The 19,464-nt window shown below is 41.8% G+C and overlaps 2 protein-coding genes across 2 annotated transcripts; both read right to left on the minus strand.

Moving 5' to 3' along the window:
• Nucleotides 1-4,529: 4,529 nt before the first annotated feature.
• On the minus strand, nucleotides 4,530-15,981 carry LOC143468953 (uncharacterized). The gene is made up of 6 exons (XM_076966442.1): nucleotides 15,824-15,981; nucleotides 7,217-7,604; nucleotides 7,035-7,141; nucleotides 6,903-6,961; nucleotides 5,989-6,155; nucleotides 4,530-5,498 (listed from the first exon to the last, which is right to left on the minus strand). The coding sequence occupies exons 1-6, from the start codon at nucleotides 15,853-15,855 to the stop codon at nucleotides 5,037-5,039; spliced, it is 1,215 nt and encodes a 404-aa protein (XP_076822557.1). The 5' UTR covers nucleotides 15,856-15,981; the 3' UTR covers nucleotides 4,530-5,036.
• A 1,557-nt stretch (nucleotides 15,982-17,538) lies between these two features.
• LOC143469309 (uncharacterized) lies at nucleotides 17,539-19,297 on the minus strand. The gene is made up of 6 exons (XM_076966966.1): nucleotides 19,011-19,297; nucleotides 18,781-18,952; nucleotides 18,586-18,665; nucleotides 18,419-18,512; nucleotides 18,178-18,354; nucleotides 17,539-18,078 (listed from the first exon to the last, which is right to left on the minus strand). Exons 1-6 carry the CDS (start codon nucleotides 19,241-19,243, stop codon nucleotides 17,974-17,976), a joined length of 861 nt encoding a protein of 286 aa, XP_076823081.1. The 5' UTR covers nucleotides 19,244-19,297; the 3' UTR covers nucleotides 17,539-17,973.
• Nucleotides 19,298-19,464: the final 167 nt, after the last annotated feature.

Genomic DNA, 19,464 nt, shown 5'->3' on the forward strand with positions numbered 1-19,464 from the left:
ATTACGAAGAACTGAAACACTTGTTGCGGCCAATCAGGAGAAAGAAGGGCCGAGCCAGCGTGCAAGGTTACATGAAACAGAAAAACATCGTTGCGAAAACTTTGCGCTTTTTGAACGAAAAGTGGGATTGTGTCTCCGCAAGCAAGGATTATGGTCACGGCAGACCAACACGCCACCTCACACCTGAACGCGTTGATCCATGCACAGTGACAGAAACCAGGTGTTTAGGTGCCAGCCTGCTCAACAAATGCGCGCAGAAAGGCGGAATGTCGTATCGAATGTCTGTGGCATTTCGTCATCAAAAATGGCGCCATCGTTGCGGATCCGGAAGCGCCACGTTTTCGGGCCACGAATGCCGACAAAAACCTTCAAATCTGACTTACTTGTGTGGCGTTGGGGGGGAGACGCCAAACAAGTGGCAGCTCTATCAGAAACACATCCTGGGAAAGAGTGCAGTAAAACACATGAGAGAAGAGAAACAAACGAAGAAGTTGATCAAGGTTCTATGCAGCAGCCCTCAGAGGACGCTGAGATACAACAATGCATTGAACGGTGAAAACGGAGATAATTGTGCTTCGCTAAAAGTTCAATGAATTGTCCGAGTTTCATCTTTTGCACAAACCATGAAAAACTTCTCCTTAGACCTGTCGCTTTGCACATTTCTTCCCGCAAAGCATGTTTTCGACTGTTTTTTTTATTTTATTGATTACGCAATCATTTTTGACCAATAAAACAGTAGCAAGAACCATGGTTAAATAACTACAAATACTTGAGAAAAATGAAATAGAAAATTATCTCAAGAGGTAGCTTTAATTTATTGACAGAAAGTTGAGCTTGCTACTTCAGGTTTAGGTGGAGATATTTAAAGTTGCTTTGCTCAAGTTTGCCAGGGAACAACAAAAGCAATAGTGACTTAACATTCACGTGCATTCAAATATCTATAATGTACTTAGTGACGTAATAGAGTAGTAGACAGTGGTGTAATAACTATGAAATGAACTGCAGCCAAACTAAATAGGCCAAGATTGTTGTTGTTGTCGGCAATTTTTGTTTTGACTGGTGAAGAACTTCGAGCAAAAATCGCGACTTTCGCAACGACAACAACCAGCGAGTCCACGTGAAAGGATGATGCTGTGCTTAATAAAAGATAAATTATTAAAGACACCAAATTAGTTTAAGAAGATTGCGATGGAGCGAGCGAAATTGCCCACTTGATTGGTTAGCCCTGTTTAGCTCATGTGTGGGTAGCCACGTTAAGAAACATAGAAAAACTTGTGACGTGGCGCCTGATTCACCGCCAAGGAGATCCCAGACAATGAAAATAACTAAATTTGTTTAGTTAATGATTTACCGGTGACATCTCTGTCAGTGAATAGTAAGCAATTTTGTTCAAACCACTTTAAAACTTGGCGCGAAACAGAAGTGGAATGACCGATGCACTGGTGCCCGGGTCATCAAGGTTTTGTTTTTCACCAAACACAAAACGAGTCGATGATTTGAAGCCCCGATAAAAGTTTTTAAACGAAACCCGAAGCCACTAAGCGATGTCCTGGAGATCGATGTCTTGTCAATCACCTCCGTCATCATCCTGTAATTCCCGCAACCATTGTTGGGTCATAATTGCATCTTTCGACGCAAAGAAGTGGAACGAATCTCGAAATAGTCTCATTGGTCCACAAGCGTTCTTCAACTATAGTTATAACCTGACACGAAAGGAGAACTATTGAAGACGTCTTTCCTCTTGTTGTGAGTTGCTAAGCAACCGCGTCAGTGCTTTATTCGGTTTGTTCAAATCTTTCCACCTTGAGCGAGTTTATTTTTGGCGAAATTCTATTTTGAGAGGGGCCAGTTTAAATATATCTCAGGGCTGAAAGTCTAAATTCGAAATAATAAGTTGAACAACACAGCCGTGAATTAACGTCGATGTCACGTCGTCAAACAAGCCGTCTGTGATTGTGACATCACTACGTTTCCCGGCAGCGTTTTTTTACCTCATAATTTCCGTTTATCGCCGCATAATTGCTGGTTATTACCTGGTCATACGCTGTTAATCGCGTCTTGGTGAATGGATCCTGCTCAAATCTAAATAATCAGCGATTAAACTTAAACAGTCGATGACGATGACGTATGTGTCTTCCATACAAAGCTTGTAGGTAACAATCTAATTATGACTTCACAATGATATAATTGACTTGAACTAGCTCAGCACCGATGTAGATATTTATATGAACCAGTCAGGGTGAAAATCGCTGGTTTTATATTTTTAAATTCAACCCTTTAGAACGGGTTCTTATTCATCGGTTGCTAAATATACCACAACAACTTTTGCATTTGGATGATCGTCACATTTCACTGCACGTTCAACTCAATCGTGACGTCATAATACGTTATGTGACAGCACAACCATGGTTAAAATTGAAATATTGGTCGTGTGCAACATAATGGCGCTTCTGCTTGGTGATTGTATATTGGTCATTGTTAAGAAATTCCTGTTTATAAAAATAGTCAAAATTTCCTGCGTTTATCAATTTTCTTATAATAACAGCGACGTAGTTTGGCGAGGACAATCTTAGAATGTGTAAAAGTTTCGTTCTCCAAGAAAATTCTGCTGAATGGGCCGAGTTGCTTTGGCTTTGACAATTTCCTGTCTGTGCTTTGTTCAAATCAGAGCGATAGTTGTTCAAGTTTTATAAAAAAATTTGCTTTCGTTCTCATGTGGTGACCCCGAAACGACTTTCTCAGTTTTAAAATAAGAGTTAATCATGTCAACTTTGACGTCATTACCTTGTTTGCAGTGAATGTTCGTTTATTACCGCATAATTAAGTTGCAAAGAAATAGAAGTTGGACGACTATTGAAGGGTTAACTTCCATATTTGGCTGCACACTTTCTTTCTGTCTTATTCACACAAAAACAAATATGGCATTCGATGACTTACACGTGAAGGCTTGTTACGTCATAATGGTGATGGCCCCTGATAAGCTCACAGATGTTTTCTGTCGTGTTCTTGTTCGATAAGTTAAGTTAATAAACTGGTCAATTTGCAAGTCCATTGCTTGGAAGTAGATTTATGATTGAAGAAGTGTTCGTGTAAAAACCAGGAGAAGCTTAATTGCTCGCTGCACGCTCGGCTGCAGGTTGTGGCGCTGCAGGAACCGAAAATTTTCTTTGTTGAGCCATTTTGTTCTTTGTTTGTCATCAATGGAAGACGCGTGATTCATACAGTTTCACCGACGACGACTCTTGTTATAAAAATAACCTCAGCTGACTCACCCACATGTTCAACCATCCATCATGGGTCGATCCTAATTTCCCAAACCTTTTGTTTTTCAACAAATTCCCTTTTAGTTACATCAGTGACGTCATAAGTGAGTTTGTACAAAGCGCTTCTAATTCTCGTCAATCCATTCTTGTGACTCACGTGACTTAAAGAAAGCATTGTGATTAAATAAAGCCTTAAACAGACTTGTTGAGAGCGCTTCAATTCTTAAACTTCGTGTTAAAAAATTATTGGTCGAACTTTTGCTGAAGATCTGTTGCGCGATTGGATGATCTTTTGCTCAACATCATGTTCACTATTCGGTAATAGCGCATGATTATGACGCCATAATGGAAAATTATCGCTTTAAGCAGCCACGTCAATTTCCCTTCGGTGTTTATTTTGCGATTTAATTTGCTTTCAACGAAACGTTAGAGGCGAGATTTTGTCAAACGACGTTGATTCATCAGATGAAGAAATTCTTTTCAAATTCGAGATTATGCTTTCGCGGTCGGCCGCCTACGTCGATTGTTACAAAATCCGCCTTTTTACATTTTTCACCGACGGCCTGGATTGTTTTCTATGGATCTTTTTAGAATTATTGTTCGTGATATTTTGCGAAGTAAAATTTTTCCATAAAGACCTCACAAGTCGTTCAACCACGCTCTGATAATCAACAACATTCACTTCGCCGCTGTATCAACTTTTCCATCTTACAACACCAAGGAGGTCGCCTTATCACGTCACTAAGTCTGTTTATTTTGTCACAAAAAAGTTTTAAAAGTGGTCTTGCAAATAAAGTAATCGAAAAAGCTGAATTTCTCGTATTTTTACCCTCGTCGATAAAATAAGGGAAGCCTGCTATGAAGGATTTACAAATACGCTCTTGCTGTTATTTATGTGCAGTTATTAAAGTGAGTTTCTAAATTTAACACAACTGGATCCCCATCCATGCTGCTGGTAACTGGAACTTAGCCGCGCTTAATATAAATCTTTCTCTTAACGACTTGGCTAGTTCTATGTTGAGTCGTTCATCGATGTTGCTGCTGTTGTGCCAGCTGCCGCATATCGAGTTAATTCACTCAAATAACAACTTGCAAGCCCACAGAGCTATTTTGGGATGTTTCTTCTCAAAATTGTTTTTGTTAGCTTGTAATCAAAACTTTGTTACGTCATAAACTGTGAAGTTAAAATTTGAAATCTGACTTCTGAAAGCTTTTCATGGAGCCCAGGTTGAAAATCACGGTTCCAGATTTTCAAATAACTGGCGACTTGATCAAAGAGAGTTTATTTTTTAAGCTTGAAGACAAGGCGCAATATCACAGAAATGTGCTGGGAAGAAGAAACAAAAAATAATTCTGAAAAAATTGTCACAACAAGGTACAACCGAGAACAGCAGGGTACAACAAGGTACAGCAGGGTACAACAGGGTACAGCAGGGTACAGCAGGGTACAACAAGGTACACTTCACATCGATAAAATGTTCTTTAGAAACGATCGTATAAATATTGCACAGTGGCATTCGACCTGGCACAGCGCATCGCGTTCGCACGTTCCGTTACTACTCGAATAATAATTCCCCCTTAACCTGGGAGGTCGTTTAAGAGCGGAAAGATTTCTCCATTCTCTCCTTGCCTACGGCTACTTGGCTAAATTCTATTGTGACGTCATTGAGTCACATTTGTCTCGCCTAACTTAGCGTTGAAACTATTTCGAAGGTCGCCCGAATGAGGCTAGGAACGCTTCATGTCGGTTCTCCTTAGTGCACCGCCCAAGCATTAAGCCACACTAACTTGGACCGGTATAAAAATGTTGGGGTCTATGTCGGGAATCGAACCCGAGGATTCTGACTTCGTGCTGTGGGTCTTCTTGAAGCCGAAGGAAAATCGCCTGACGACGACATTTTTTGACGAATGGTTGTCGCCAGTCGACTCCGTTGCGCTCGGTCCGGTGTTGTTGTTGCCGTTGCTGTTGCTTTTCAAGCTGCTGCCCGTCTTGTGGGGGGAGCCAACTCCCGTGCTCTTGCTTCCGGCCAAAATCCCCCCAAACATCGACTCGAACGCGTTCTTTTTACAAATCGCTTCTTTGTAGTAATTCGAGTTGATGAAGCGAGGGAAGGAGTCGTTCTCCATGATCGCGAAGACGTATCGCTGCGCGTTGTCGAAGATGTCGCTCGGAATCTTTTCATCGCTGGTGAACATCAGAGTCACTTGTCGACGCGTGATGTAATCGATGTTGATCTGTGATGGATGAAAAAATTGTTTATGTCATAATCACACCAAACAATGAGCATTGTGCGCCAATATTCAAATGCATTGTTCACTTCGACTGACGTAATATAACCAGCCTAGGGAGGCTTCGACCTTCATTTATTTCAAACCAGGCTCGTGCATTGTCCTACGCGCCCAGCTTTAAACGTGCCGTGCATAGCTCCTGCCCGCGACACATTGTGACGCAGGGAAGTGATTGTGACGCGTTTTATCGCAGTAAAAGCAGCCAAGTAAACAATGCGAGACGTCAAAGGATCTATTTTTATCGCAGGATTTTAAACGTTTATCAGAAACAATAAATAATAAAAATCCGGTTGAACCAAAATTAACTCGTGAATTGAAACAAAACGAGATCGTAAAACTCTATTTTGGGTTTTCCCCCTCCCAACGAGCCCAGTTTAATGAGGTTTCAGCTGCAGAGCAATGGCTAAATTGTGATGTCATAAAATGTGCTATTTACCTGGTGAGGAGCGTTGGGTGAAATATATTGGGAGTAGATCCATCGACCTTCTCGCAGTCGCTGTTCCGCGCTCTTCATCTTCCGGAATTTTTCACAAGAAGTCCAGAAGCGGAGATTCTCAGAGCTGTATTCCGACCCCAGAAAATCGTTGAACGCGGTTCGGAATTCTATATTCGAAGAAAATTACAGATTGAAGATCTATAATCAGATGTCTCATTGTTGAAAACGGAAGCAATCAATTGTATGTTTGTTACGTAATAATAGCACAATATAACGCTTGCCAAACGTGACAAAGATGGATTCGACAAAGAGCTATTCCAGAATTGTATCGGTTTAACGTCTATGGGTGTCGCTTTATATAGAGACGCTTCATATTCGATGATGTATTATTAAACATCCGTTTAAGCGTTGTCGCTGTGTACAAAGAATTAACTCAGCTCCGAGGAACGTTTCGCGCATCGCGATTTTTTATAGCTCGGGTCGACAGACGCCCCGGGCTTAATTGCCATTAGCGCGATATTTATAACTCGAAAGATAAAAGCAGCTCTTCGACTGTTTTGCCCAGAGCTTTGGCGACGTGTGTAATTTCTGATGAAACAAAGGGCTATTTATCACGTCATAATTAAGAGACCCATTGTTAAGGTGTGGAGCTAGACGGCGAATTCCTTTCGCGCACAATTATCGCCATGACAACATTATCGACAATTGCCACGACATAATTATCATTGTTTTCAACAGGTCAGACTTTATTCAAAACGCGATTTACTCCAAAAAGATTTGCGGGTCGCTGGTTACACCTGATCTGCCTGGTCCCAGCAAGCTTCGTTTTACATGATATTGTCGTTACATTGTTACACAACAATGAATATTTTATAAACAAACCATAGCCCGGCAATTACAAAGGAATAACTCACTTTTATTTTCGAGGGTTTCGGTCAAACTCAGTGGGGAGCTGGACAAAGTGTTTCTTGGTCTGCAAGGAAATTTTTTTTATTAAGTTTGTTTCAGTTGGACCTCGCGCTGCTGCTGCATTGGTTAAGACTCACCTTCTCATGACTGATGATGAAAATATGCCGGTGCGGTGTCGGTTCTTCTTGCTCGAGACCAAACTGTCGCCGTAGACTGAGACCGATTTCTCTGATCGCTTTTGGAACTGAAAACAGAAAAGTTTTAGTCAAAATAACTCGCGAGTACTCTCTTGAACAAAGCGGCCGATGCGATCACTCACCGGCGACGACTTTTCGCGTAATCGGACGAATCCAAACTTTGTCGGACTTTCGTCGGATGAAAGTCTCGTTTGTTTTCGAAGTTCGGGACTTTCTTTGACGCGCGTCGAGAGCTGAGGATCGCTTTTTGCCAATTTCGATTCTAAAGTCTTTGGTCTTGAACTTGACTCGACTTTGACACTGGCGGGTTGGCCACTTCTTCGCTTGAAACTGTCTATCTCTGCTATCTGGCTGGTGGAGCTGTTCTGTCCAGCGTACCAAGTGGTTCTTCTAGAACTGTCCAGGGCTTCTGTCGACAGCGATAATTTATCCAATGGTAGTTCAGAAGGATGATTTTTTAAAAATCTTTCTTCTTCTCGTTTAGTTGTCAGTTTTTTATATTTTCCAAATCTGAAAAACATCGAAGAAATAATTAATAAACCTGAAACCACTCCTTTCCCTCACACTGTTTGCAAACCAACTAACAGCGATTCCACCGATCACTCGGTTTTATATATCACGTCGGGAAAAAAGCGTTGCGTGACGTCACACTCTGGCCATCAAGTGGCTCAAGTTGTTTCTCCTTCGCGCTGGTGATTGCGAGTTCGATGAAGCAACAACCACAGGGCGATCAACCCGTCGTGTGGATTGGTGAGAATAATTTGCTTTGATAAATAACGCGATTCATAGATAGAAGACTCATACACTCATAGATTCATAGATGAAGAAAATTAATTCACTGAAACTTTTGAAAGCTTCCTGCTTTATTTGACGACGCATGAGCCTTGTACAACACGTCAGATAATGTTAATTGTGACGTAGCATAGGGCGAGTTTGTGAGGTCACGTCAAAAAATGTTGACATACAGCTAAAAGCGTCGAACATTGTGACGTCAAAGCCACCAGACTTCCTATTCTGGTAGATCAAAGTGGCCACGAAGCTATATCTGAAGGGAAATATTTTTTCCACTTATCGAGGAAGTTGTTGTTGCGATTGTTTGTTTGATTTCTGTTGAACTAAAATAGATTCCTATGGCCTAGTTAAGATGTCGTTGGTGCAAGGGGCGCGCCCAATAGAAGGAAATTTATTTGCGATCTCTTACCTCTAACTCGCTATAGCGAAGCGATCAGGCCCACAACGTGATCTCAAGTCCTTGTAACTTGCCCCATTAGTCTTTTACACAATTCACAAATCTCCAACCGCAAGTCACGATTTACATCTCGACACCGTCACGATTCGTGGGTTTATTGAGTTGGAATTAATGTGTTTTGTTGCATCGCACACCGCATCGACACTCGCGTATCAAGGCTCGAGCTGTGATTGGTCGAATCTGAACTGGTACTTGCGTAGGGGAAGCACCTACTACAAATCGGGTCTCCAAGGGGAATTGAACCTTTCCATGCTGTCAAAATGCTCAAATCCTGGCAACAGCGTTCAACTCTTTTTCTAGTTCAAAGCAATCCTGCATTTGTGTATCTCCCATGCATTGTTACGTCACTTTATGATCTTTGTTCGTTTGTTTCTACTTCCGGGTCAGGTTGGGAGGAGATTTGGTTCATTATTTCCTCTGCGTTTATAAATAAACGCTGAAACCAATTATGATGTCATAAACAATATCTGCACCTGAGCAAGTGGACATATTTGGTTCATTTCACTTCTACCTGTCATGACCTCATGACCTCTGTCTCTATACGACCGACCCGCTTCAGATTTCATGTGCGGAGGCTCTTCGTCATAATGACGACATCAATGACGTTTCCTTCTTTTAATCGGAAATTGAAAATTCTTATTTCTCTTTCTGCAATATTGTGTCGTAATAATGAATTGTGATGTAGCTTCGTATCGCCAGTAAAATGTATTCAAATATTTCTATGTTATTGGAGATTTCAGCATCGGGGTAAGACGTGCTCGCAAAACATGACGTCATTACTGCGTCATAAAAGGTAAACGTAGCGTCGAAAATAGTCAGAAATCATGAACTGAGCAATTTAAATCATGGGAGGAAACATAAGAAGCCCACTTTTTTAGCGGAAGCTGTCGTATTGACCATATATCCGGTTTATTTCGAATCTCATCAAACTTACAGCACTTGCTTCGTTGCCAGGGCAACCTTTCCGGCCAGGATACGTAAAAATAGTTGCAAATTTCCCAAACATCCATTTTTACAAATAAACAATTTTTTGACTTCAGAACCACAAAAATAGATTTACTTTGTCACTCTAATAATTTTACTTGTTTTACGTCATAGATAAAGCCCCCGCTTCAACTCCGAGCGAGTTCATGTTCAACGACAAAACACGTCCCAGAAAAACCACAACGTGCAAAAACATTATGACGTCATACGTCGCAACAATGCAGACTTCTTTCATTTGCGGTTTTGCGTCGCGCGTTTTTCTTATTTGTTGTTTGAGAAAACTGAGAAGCCCGGATTTAGCGCGGTCCTGTTTGTTTTCCGAGCACAAGAATTTTTGGATGAAATACTATTACGTCATAAAGAAACTGGCATTGTTGAATATCCGGGAAGTTGGGGGTGGCATATTGCGCCAGGTCGCCTACTAACAAGCACGGAGCGAGCATATACGAGCGGGGGGTTGTATTTCATCACATTCTGAGGCTGGTGACACTCAAGCTCGTTTCAATCCATCTTTGTCATCTCAGCCAATCATGAATCAACAGGCCACCTCGTCTGTCGAAGATCCGTCCTGTTTGTGATGACGTAACAATCAGATAGCTTTTTTCTTTTTTATATTTCACCTAAAACTATTACGGCGTGAAAATTGTAACGTTTTGTTGCAATTTTACTTTGCTGCTCACGTGAGCTGCGAGCATATTGTGACGTCACAGAGCTCGAGATTTTACTCAGACGTGAGACGTGATATATGGCAGATGTGCAGACGGGCATAGCCTGAATATATCTGCAGAAATGAGTAAGAACCGGAAGTATATTTTGAGGGTGCTGCTTTTATTTGTTGTCTGCGTCGCGATTACGCGCGTGTCTGCCTCCACAGCCGAATATCTGTACATCCGGGCGATCTCGTTGACATCACATAACCGATTAATTATTCTTTCGTGGAAAGTTATTCATCGATCTGTGCTCGTCGAAAACTTTTTGCTGAAACATACTTATCGTTGTCAATGGAATAGTACGTATTATGACGTAAGAAATCAAGCCGGTAACGTGACCTGGTTTACCGCTTTCTCTGCTAAGTTGTGCGACGTGTTCTCAAAAAAAAATTTGAGCAAGAAATTGCGATCGATGTTTCCTGGCTCGGTCGACGTCGGTTCATGTCAAACGCGCGGCTATTTTGAGCGCAACCTTGTTTACAACCATCGATTGCTTTGGCCGCTGCTTGAAAACTTAATCGGCGAAGAGAGCGCCTCTCTACATCGCGTCGCTTCAATTTGAAAGAAAACTTTGAGCGATTAAGAAAATTAAGTCGAGGTGAATCAGATCTTTTCAAAACACTTCAAAGTTCTTCACTGATTCATAAAACTTTATTTTTGTTCCTTTTCACTCAACTCTGCAAACTCAACAATTCTGTTTGTTGCGAGATCAACGAAAACTTGAAGCTTCTCAATCAAACAAAGCGATGAAGACGGGATGTTTCATCTGTTTTTACAAGTTGTTCGTTTCAACTCCTACGAAGAGGGCAGCGCTACCGATTGTCACATAATTTTAAACTCGGACAATTTGGGGCAAAAACATGAACACAATTGTCAACATGTTCGAATAAAGAACGCGACGTGCTGGGTTATTGCAAGTTATGACGTCACAATAAAATTATCGTGTGACTTGCTCTGATCAACATGTGACGGAAATGAAGGCGGTAAAGTTCATTGTTGTTGTTGTACATGGCGAAAATTTCCGCGCTTTTATGAAGCTCAACAAAACTTTAAGTGGCAAAACTCCACAAGAGAAAATTGTTGCAAATCAGTGATTGTTTCGTCACAAACGTAGGTTTCCTTCCACTACGTTGTCATTATTTTGTCGCAATATCATGTATCGAGGTGTTTTGTCATCGAAGCCTCACCAGCAATCAGTTTTAATTCAACGACTGTTTGTTCTGTGTCGAGTGTATTCTAGAACGACGCGGTAACAAAATCTCAACACGCTGGTTCTAGTAAACATTCTCATTAATAAACCACCGCCCCCCCCCCCAATAAACAGGTAATTTTAACGCCGTGGTAAGTTAGTGGAATCATCGCTTCTTTGTCTATTATGACGATTTCAACTATTTTTAGCCAATCAGCTGGTAATCTGAGAAGCGGATAAGCGAATGACTCACGGGGGTGTCTGCGCTGGTCTACATCTGCGCCGCGGAATCGACTCTTTCATTTGCCCTGACTTCACCCTGACACCCACCTGTAGATCGAGGGTCACCTTTGAACCGACGGAAGTCCAGTTGAAATAGGGGTTTCCCCCATTGAGAAAGAAGCGACTACAATTTACAAAGAGCTTTGTTTTTTCCTAAAAAGTGTTTTTAATGAAAACTCTCCAAAGTTTTACTGCGCAGAAGAAATCTTCAACGTTGATTTATTCGAATAATTTGATGTAATAAACAAAACCATTGTCACGTGATCATTCACAAATACAACGACAGCCGCGATACGTAAGCATTGTCTATAACAGCAAAGATATAGTCACGTGATCTGCACAGCAAACCAGGCTGATGTAAACTGCGCATAAAGTGACGTAATAGGGAGGAAGCTGTTTTATTAACTGAAAGCAGAATGCGCAGATGGAATAACTGCGCATGCGCGTAACTACCCTCTATTCTTTTGCTGAAATTCACGAAATGCTTTATTACGTCACAAGTGCATCAAAGCATCAATCTAACAGAGTTGGACATTGTCGGAGAGAAAAAGGTTAAAAAGAATTTCCCCCTAACCTAAACCTTATATATTACGAATATTGTTACATAACAGAACGCTTATTACGTCTGTGGAGCTGGAAGCGACCAACATAGATGTCGTTGCATAACACTTTCATTGATACGTTGGGTGCATGAGCCGCCAACAACAGAGAAAAACTTTGGGACCTTTGCAATGCCTGCAACCTGTTAATGTCACCGACGCAGCCGCATGGAAAGAAAACCTTCTTTAAACACGCCTGTGACGTAAAACCAGGTGAAGCAGATCTAACCCGCTCAAATATTTGCGCGGTTCGTAAAAATATTCCAAAAATATCTTTAAAGTTTCAGCAAAATCGAAGGATGAGGTTTCTCGAAAATGTGGTTTTGGCTGAAAAAACATTTAAAATACGTCATAATAAGAGAGCTTAGCAACAATGAAATGGATAAAAATGGTCGTCAGTCAAATTGTTTAGGCGAGATTTTAAATGTTTTGATCAATTACTTGAATTTTCATACGTCATTAGTCGTAGGTGAGTGTGTTGCAACAATAGGTCGCTTGTTACGTCAAAAGACTTACAACTGATTCACGTAAAGGGCAAACCGTGCGCAGAGAACTTTGCAAATTTGTGCTGATGAATTTTAGAACCGGCAATTAGCGAACAATCTTGACTTCAAATTTTCAGCTAGTTTGCTTAATTCCAGCTCCATGCCCGGTTGCTTTCATTTTCGCACTATGCCAAGAGTCACGTGGTTTATATGCTCTATAGTCTATACCAGGGATGTCCAACCTGCGGCCCGCCTGAGATTTTTGTGTGGCCCGCTAGTCATTTTCACTCCAAAAGTATGTACTTCATGTACCCATTTTTCTTGAAATTTAATAGGTTCTGCGGCCCATTCAATTATTTCAAGTGACAATGCGGCCCACTATGATAAAAGGTTGGACATCCCAGGTCTGTACAATAGATAGGGACAGTGCGCATGCGCAGCACTTTAAATACAGACGCAACAAAAGAAAATTTTGTCACAAAATCTAATAAATTACGTCGTCCACTTTGACCTCATAATGCATGTACCGTAGCATATTGTTACGTCATACACGAACACAAACAAGGCTTTCTGTGCGTCAAAGATTTCCAAATAATCAACTGGTCATGCGGCGTTTATCAAAGGAAGGACCTTACTCAAACAGCGTAAGCGCAACGTTACCAGGATGTGACGTCACAATGCTTTCTAGTTATGTTTGTTGCGTCATCATAGCGACATGTGAATGAAGCAGAGTACCGAGCCGGAAACGTTAAAAATGAAAACGCGAAATTCTGATCATCGCATCTGTCCCTATTTTTAATGGAAAAAAGTCCTTAACTAAGAAATAGCCGCCATAGTAGTAAAATTGTCTGAACCAACCTCGCTACTTCGGCTGAAGGAATAATGGCGGCAATAAGCAGCAATGTGTCATTTGAACCCGGCGTTGACCTCATGTTGGCTCAATTAAGATGAACTCGGGACAAAGTTCGTATTTCTTCATCTTTTAGGTTTTTTAACTCCTGACCTGACATATTTTGTGTTTGTTTATTTCATTGTGACGTACTTTACAAGAACCTGTGACTCGGGCAAGGCTCAGTGACTTCACAATTGTACTAAAGAACTTTCATCCATTCTGTCATCTTGCTCACTTAGTTTCACATTCGGGGATCTCCCAACAAATGTGGTCGCCCTCACAGGAACATCGAGCTGTCTTTGCGTCATGCCACGTCGTATTGCATATGATTGATCAGCCGCGAGTACGTTTTCCTTGCGCCACCACAAGCGACGCAAAAACAACAATTGGAAGTTTGTTTCGTTCCATATTTATTTGCGTTTGTGTTTGACGCAATCAGTCAAACAAACTTGATCTTATTTTAAAAACCTTCCGGTCAAATTCGGCCGAAAAATCTTTAGAAAAAAAACAAAAATTTGATCGTAGAAAGCCAGCAACGTGGCGTTTTTAGACAAAGCGGCGACTCGCTACGTCTGATGCAACTCAGGAGGAAGTGGTTCCGTTCCAAATAACGATCCAGTACTTTGTGCAAGGGTCGGTGTCTGGCCAGCAATCAGCTTTGCATAGAAATCTTGAATATGAGCCACACCACAAACCGCACGTTCCCAACTGGATGATCCGCATGTTGTAAAACTTCACGATCCGTCTGCGCCTACACCATGACGCGGCTCCATCTTGATGCGGCGACACCTTCAGCTCGACGCAAACAAGACTTATACTGAGCAAGTTGAGTGTAACGAGTCGCAAACACAAAAAGTGCGTTACGTCATAAGCTGCATGAGTATAGCCACAATGCAGCCATTGTTGGACTACTCAAAGCAAACGTGCAACCGGTGTAGACACAGAAAATTACCTTTTGCAGGTTTGATGCTTGTACCAGTTTCTTTCGTTAAGATTACAATTTTGTGTAAACATCTCCTGGAGTTGCTTCCCAGAAGTCTAATTAGGCAGGATGGTGAATTTAATTGTCATTGTCTCGTCTATTTTTACGTCATAAAAGCGTGTTCATGCTTTGTATGTTATTGAGATAATTACCAAACAATGAACAATTTTGTCGTAATAATGGGCACCCTGTGATCAGGAAAACAAGCATCGGTAGAAAGTGGACAAACCCAGGACAAGTTAATGACAACAACGACGACTATATTTACAGAGCAATTAGCTTGAATCGATGCCAGCATGAGCGAAGCGTGCTGACCCGCCTTGCACAAGCCTGGTCCTCACTTTATTAATAACGACGCCAGCTCTGAATTCATTAAAGTTCACCGCAAAAATATGCGGCGGCCTGCATCGCATCATCGTACAAAATAACTTTAATTGACACCTTGTCCACTAATTGCACGATGTGAGTAGCTAGATGCTTGCGTGTCGTCAACTTTTCTCGCTAATCCGATCGACATAACGACGAGTTACCCCGCCCTCCCCTGATACCATCACTGGACGACGATATGTTCGTTGACTCGACTCGAATACACTATTTCACTGTATTTATTGGTCACGCAGCTTGTTGCTAAACATAGGCGGTTAGGTTGGGATGATGGGTATTTTCAAAAATTGAGTTGAGTTATTTAAGGTTTTATTGGAGTTAAATTTAGATTAGAAGGTTGATTTAGGTTACGTTTAGGGGACCATGTTATAACATTTAAGTTAGGTTAACAAGAAATTGTGAAAAATAGCTTCGAACGCACGATTTTCTCCGCCGAAATAGTGGCAGTCGCGTTGTAAGTCATGAAATTGTTTCTTTGCCACCACCGCGTGGCTTTAATAATACTTGAAACCTTGCCACTACAGGGCGCTATGTAATCCAACGAAATAAACTGTGGGCCATCAAATTGGAAAGAAGACTGGCATCCTACGCCTAAATCGGTCCACGCACGAACACAGTGTTATACCCGTGTGTCATGTTGTATAGGATTAGTTCTAACTCGTATTTACAATGAGCGCAGCTATAACTCGAAACTTCTCCCCGGCTAAAATGTTTGCCTCTACGCTCACTGCTGTTTTTGCGTTGAAACCTTTCCAACATTTTGTTTCGAAATATTCGCGCATGTATTTCGTCTTCATGCAACTCACCTAAAAGGTTTCTCTTAAATAGTTTGAACTTGAAAAACTTAAAATAATTAGTAAACGAGGTAAGATTGTGACGTGACAAAGTTTCATATCATCCAGTCAGCCTAGGCAAGTTATATCGACGTTGCGTTGTCAGTTCTACTCAAATAAAATAAAAACATTTCACTCACGTCATCTGGTGTTGGTCGGTCGTCTCCATCATCAACGCGGGATAAATCTTGACCGAGTCAGTGCAAGTCGTTGGCAAAATCCCCCAGATGTAAAATCTCCTCTTAATAAAAACTTTCAGTTATAAACAGGGGAAGTATCATAGTTTGTCTGTGAGGTCACAAAGAGCTTTCAGTAATCATAAAATACCATCTCATAAAAGTTATCATTGCCCTAAATAACTAGAATATCATCAAATCATCGTCACACGCTGAGGTCGATGGAAATACTTTCTTTGTATTTGTATGTATGACGTCACAATAGTCTAATTATTCTTTGTCATGTGTGCCTGTGAGAAGACAATGGGCTACTTGTGAAGTGCAATGCGTTGCCTGCCACAGCGGATTCGTTCACTTCCTCTAAACTGCGATCGGTTGCAACTCGATTGTTACGTCATAACACCCTTTGCTTTTCGCGTCGTCGTTACGTTGTGATGTCACAAAGCTTGGTTCGAACTGAGAGCGATTGGAAAACAGTCGCTGTTACCGCGGAAAATTATTCCTTTAATTGTGCGCCAGGTTGGAAGCTGTAATTGAAGCAGGTGGCCTCCTGTCATGCCCGGGGAATTATCTCACACTATGAAGGTCATTAACTCCGCTCGTGTCTTCATAAGATGACCAACGATCAATGATTCTTTAAAACGTCGTTTGAGGGCGCGCAATTATGACAGAATAGCACCTGATTATCGACGTCATAAGCCGGATGCCAGCAAAGTGAAGCAGACCTTGTACATTTTGCTGCAACTTTGACCAGCTAAGAAGAGCTTCATAAAATCCCGGCCGCTTTCTACTTTCTTGTCCTTCTCTCAGTGCATCTACGCTTTGTGAGGTCATAATGTTATGTAAGCTAATGACGCCGCGATACTTTTATGTTGTTGATATCTCAGTTTCAATGGGGTATTTACATCCTCCATTTTCATGAAATCTCCGAGATAGCGTGTTTCAAGAATGCTATTGTGACGTCATTAGCGCATTGTGTGCTCATCCGATGTCATGCAGCGCGTGAATGCGCGGTTTAATGTTTATTTAAATAACTTCGATAATCGAGAAAGCAAACTTCATCTCCGCGTAGCAACTCGACTTACTGGAGCATCTGAACCACTTTCTTTGTCACCCCCCGGACAGAGGATGTGTTTGAAACCCGACTCATTCCTGCTGTCTCTGACCTGCGTAATTCCTGCGAGTGACGTAATATCTGTTCATATCATGCCAACTCCGCTGCCTGCTTCGTCCCAGGTGCTCGCTTGAAGCTGACTTGCCTCTGACTTCAGTCATGAAATATTCTTCAACCCTTTCACTTGTTTCATCATAAACCACATCTGTCGCTCCCATTTTGATATCAGTCTACGTGACCTTGACCACGTGATTGCTATCCTAACAATTAGACAATTATTGACGTAATAATAGCTGTAGCTACAAAGCAAAGAAATCACGTTTCGAAAGGAAACAGTCAAAAGCGAAAGCGAGCGGTGGAACAAGCTCAGCTGCTTAGCGGCGTCTGCCTGTGCATAGCTGCTGGTCTGGGCATTTCTATTGAAACTGATAGTTACGCTGGAACCACTTCCGATGCGCTCCCTCGTTTGCAGAGGAAATAACCTCATGACTAACTACGCACAGGCACTGTGACGTCACAAATCAACACATAGATGACGCGACGCGATTTAATGCAAACGAAGCAAAACACTTGCTTGCTTATTCTAGAACGAACCAGTCAATAAACTGAAAGTTGATTTCTAATATTGGAAACGTGTAGTGCTGATTTTGACGTCATAAGTGTAATTGTGCATTTCTACTGTTTGCTTCATTATGAGTCATGTCACGTGGCTTAGTTTATCTTAATACGGTTGTGGAGGCAAACGCGAAAGATTTCCGAAGTCATCCAGTCCTGCCAGCTTCGTCATCGCGAGGTTGAAGCGAACCCTCTCACCCGGGTTATAAGACTTTTCAAGTTTCCACAAAACCTTTAATTTCTCTTTTTATTTCTTCTTTACTTGAGAAAACTTTTGCACAGATTTGAGTTGAGCAATGACGTCACTGGAGGACGGTGGATCGGCGCGTTCAAACGATATAGTCCTCCATTCTCCAAGCTTGTCTCTGGTGTTACGTCACCGTCATCAGGTCATGACCTCGATCTGGAGTTGGTCTTGGCACGCTAGTTCGAAGATCGCCCTCTCGCGGTAGCGCAGGTCCTTCCCGCTCACGTGACGCCAGTCATTCACCTGTATCAGTGACATCATCGTGACGTAATCGTTCTGTTGTCACTCATCTCGTTGCGTGGTAAAACGTTCATCTTGTAATTCACCGAGACCAAAGCTCACCTTTGAAATTCGTCCATAGCTGTTGACCGTGAAGTAACCCGCCACCACCTTCGCGAATAAAAACACCTTCACCGGGTTCTTCCCCCATCTCAACTGATGAAACTTTTGTGACGTCATAAAATACTTTTTGTTCTCACAATCTTTTAGTGATGGAATGTGTTCCTTCTCTTGGAAGCTCTGCAGATATGAAAGGACTCGTGTTAAACATATTTTTACTTGTAACCTGGCGAACTGAGACCACCTTGGATTTAAAAATTCTTTCTTCGGTCGCTATCACGGTCAAATCCTCCCACAAGATCCTGGAAACGCTTCTTATGGGCTGGCTTTCTTCTAATCTAGTAACATAGATCATTGTAATGGTAATAATATTTTACTGGTAATTCGTTATGCTGTAACCTAGTGGTTTACCTCAAGCGCTTTTTATGCCTGGAAGGTGGCGACAAAGAGTTGTGGTAATAGTGCATTAAGTCGTCTCCACGTTGCTCTGCCTGTGAAGAAGGTTGCAGCTTTTTAAACGCGCGACGCTGACAGCGAATATTTCCATATAAAGCGTCTACTCTAACAACCACGCGATCGCTATTTCGCGATTCGTGCATCTAATACCATCGTATGATCTCCCTCGTCATACGCGTAATGCTGGTCCCTTATCTGCTGCTGGTTGCTTTGTGACTCAACAGAAGTGGCGTTTGTGACGTTATCGTTTATCTCCATTTTCAGCATCATTGTGACGTTGTTAATGCGCTTTCTTCTCACGACATATTTCAAAAATGAGATTCTGCCAAGAACGATCAACATCAAGGTCAAGTTGATATTTTCCAAGATTTCTGACTCACCTTCCAGGCTTTATGACGTAGAGCAGCCTGCACACAATCAACGTTGCTATGACAACCATCACAATCAGAGCAGATCCAACCCCGATCCAAACCCACTCGCTCTCCTGCATTATGCGCTGACAAATGGCATTGTTACATAGTTTCTCGGTCAATATAAGCGATTGAGTTAATTCGTAAATTGAGGGTTTCCAGAATAATTTTCCAGCAATCTGATTGGGCACAAAGACCGCCATAGAACGAGAAGCCTCAAGCGCTATAATTGAAAACGGGGCCTGGCAATCTTTCTTTTGTTTGCTCTGTTCAAATTTTTAGTTCGAGAAATATTTGTGCCTCAACTTTTAGCTTGTTCGCAAGTTGACGTCACAGAGAGAGGACGACGTTGACGTCACTTTCCTGGCATGGACATTCCGGCTGCGAACGCGTCTATTTTGCTTCGCGTAGTCTGATGAAGACT

This window comes from Clavelina lepadiformis, chromosome 8, assembly GCF_947623445.1.
Source record: "Clavelina lepadiformis chromosome 8, kaClaLepa1.1, whole genome shotgun sequence".
Lineage (NCBI taxonomy): Eukaryota > Metazoa > Chordata > Ascidiacea > Aplousobranchia > Clavelinidae > Clavelina > Clavelina lepadiformis.

Coding starts and splice junctions, on each gene's coding strand:
- LOC143469309 (XM_076966966.1), bottom strand. CDS start 19,243: ATGGCGGTCTTTGTGCCCAATCAGATTGCTGGAAAATTATTCTGGAAA. Junction 18,953..19,010: donor TACGTCATAAAGCCTGGAAG/GTGAGTCAGAAA, acceptor CGTTCTTGGCAG/AATCTCATTTTTGAAATATG. Junction 18,513..18,585: donor AGGCATAAAAAGCGCTTGAG/GTAAACCACTAG, acceptor CTATGTTACTAG/ATTAGAAGAAAGCCAGCCCA.
- LOC143468953 (XM_076966442.1), bottom strand. CDS start 15,855: ATGATGGAGACGACCGACCAACACCAGATGAC. Junction 7,605..15,823: donor ACCGACCAACACCAGATGAC/GTGAGTGAAATG, acceptor GATGTTTTTCAG/ATTTGGAAAATATAAAAAAC. Junction 6,962..7,034: donor TCATCATCAGTCATGAGAAG/GTGAGTCTTAAC, acceptor ATTTCCTTGCAG/ACCAAGAAACACTTTGTCCA.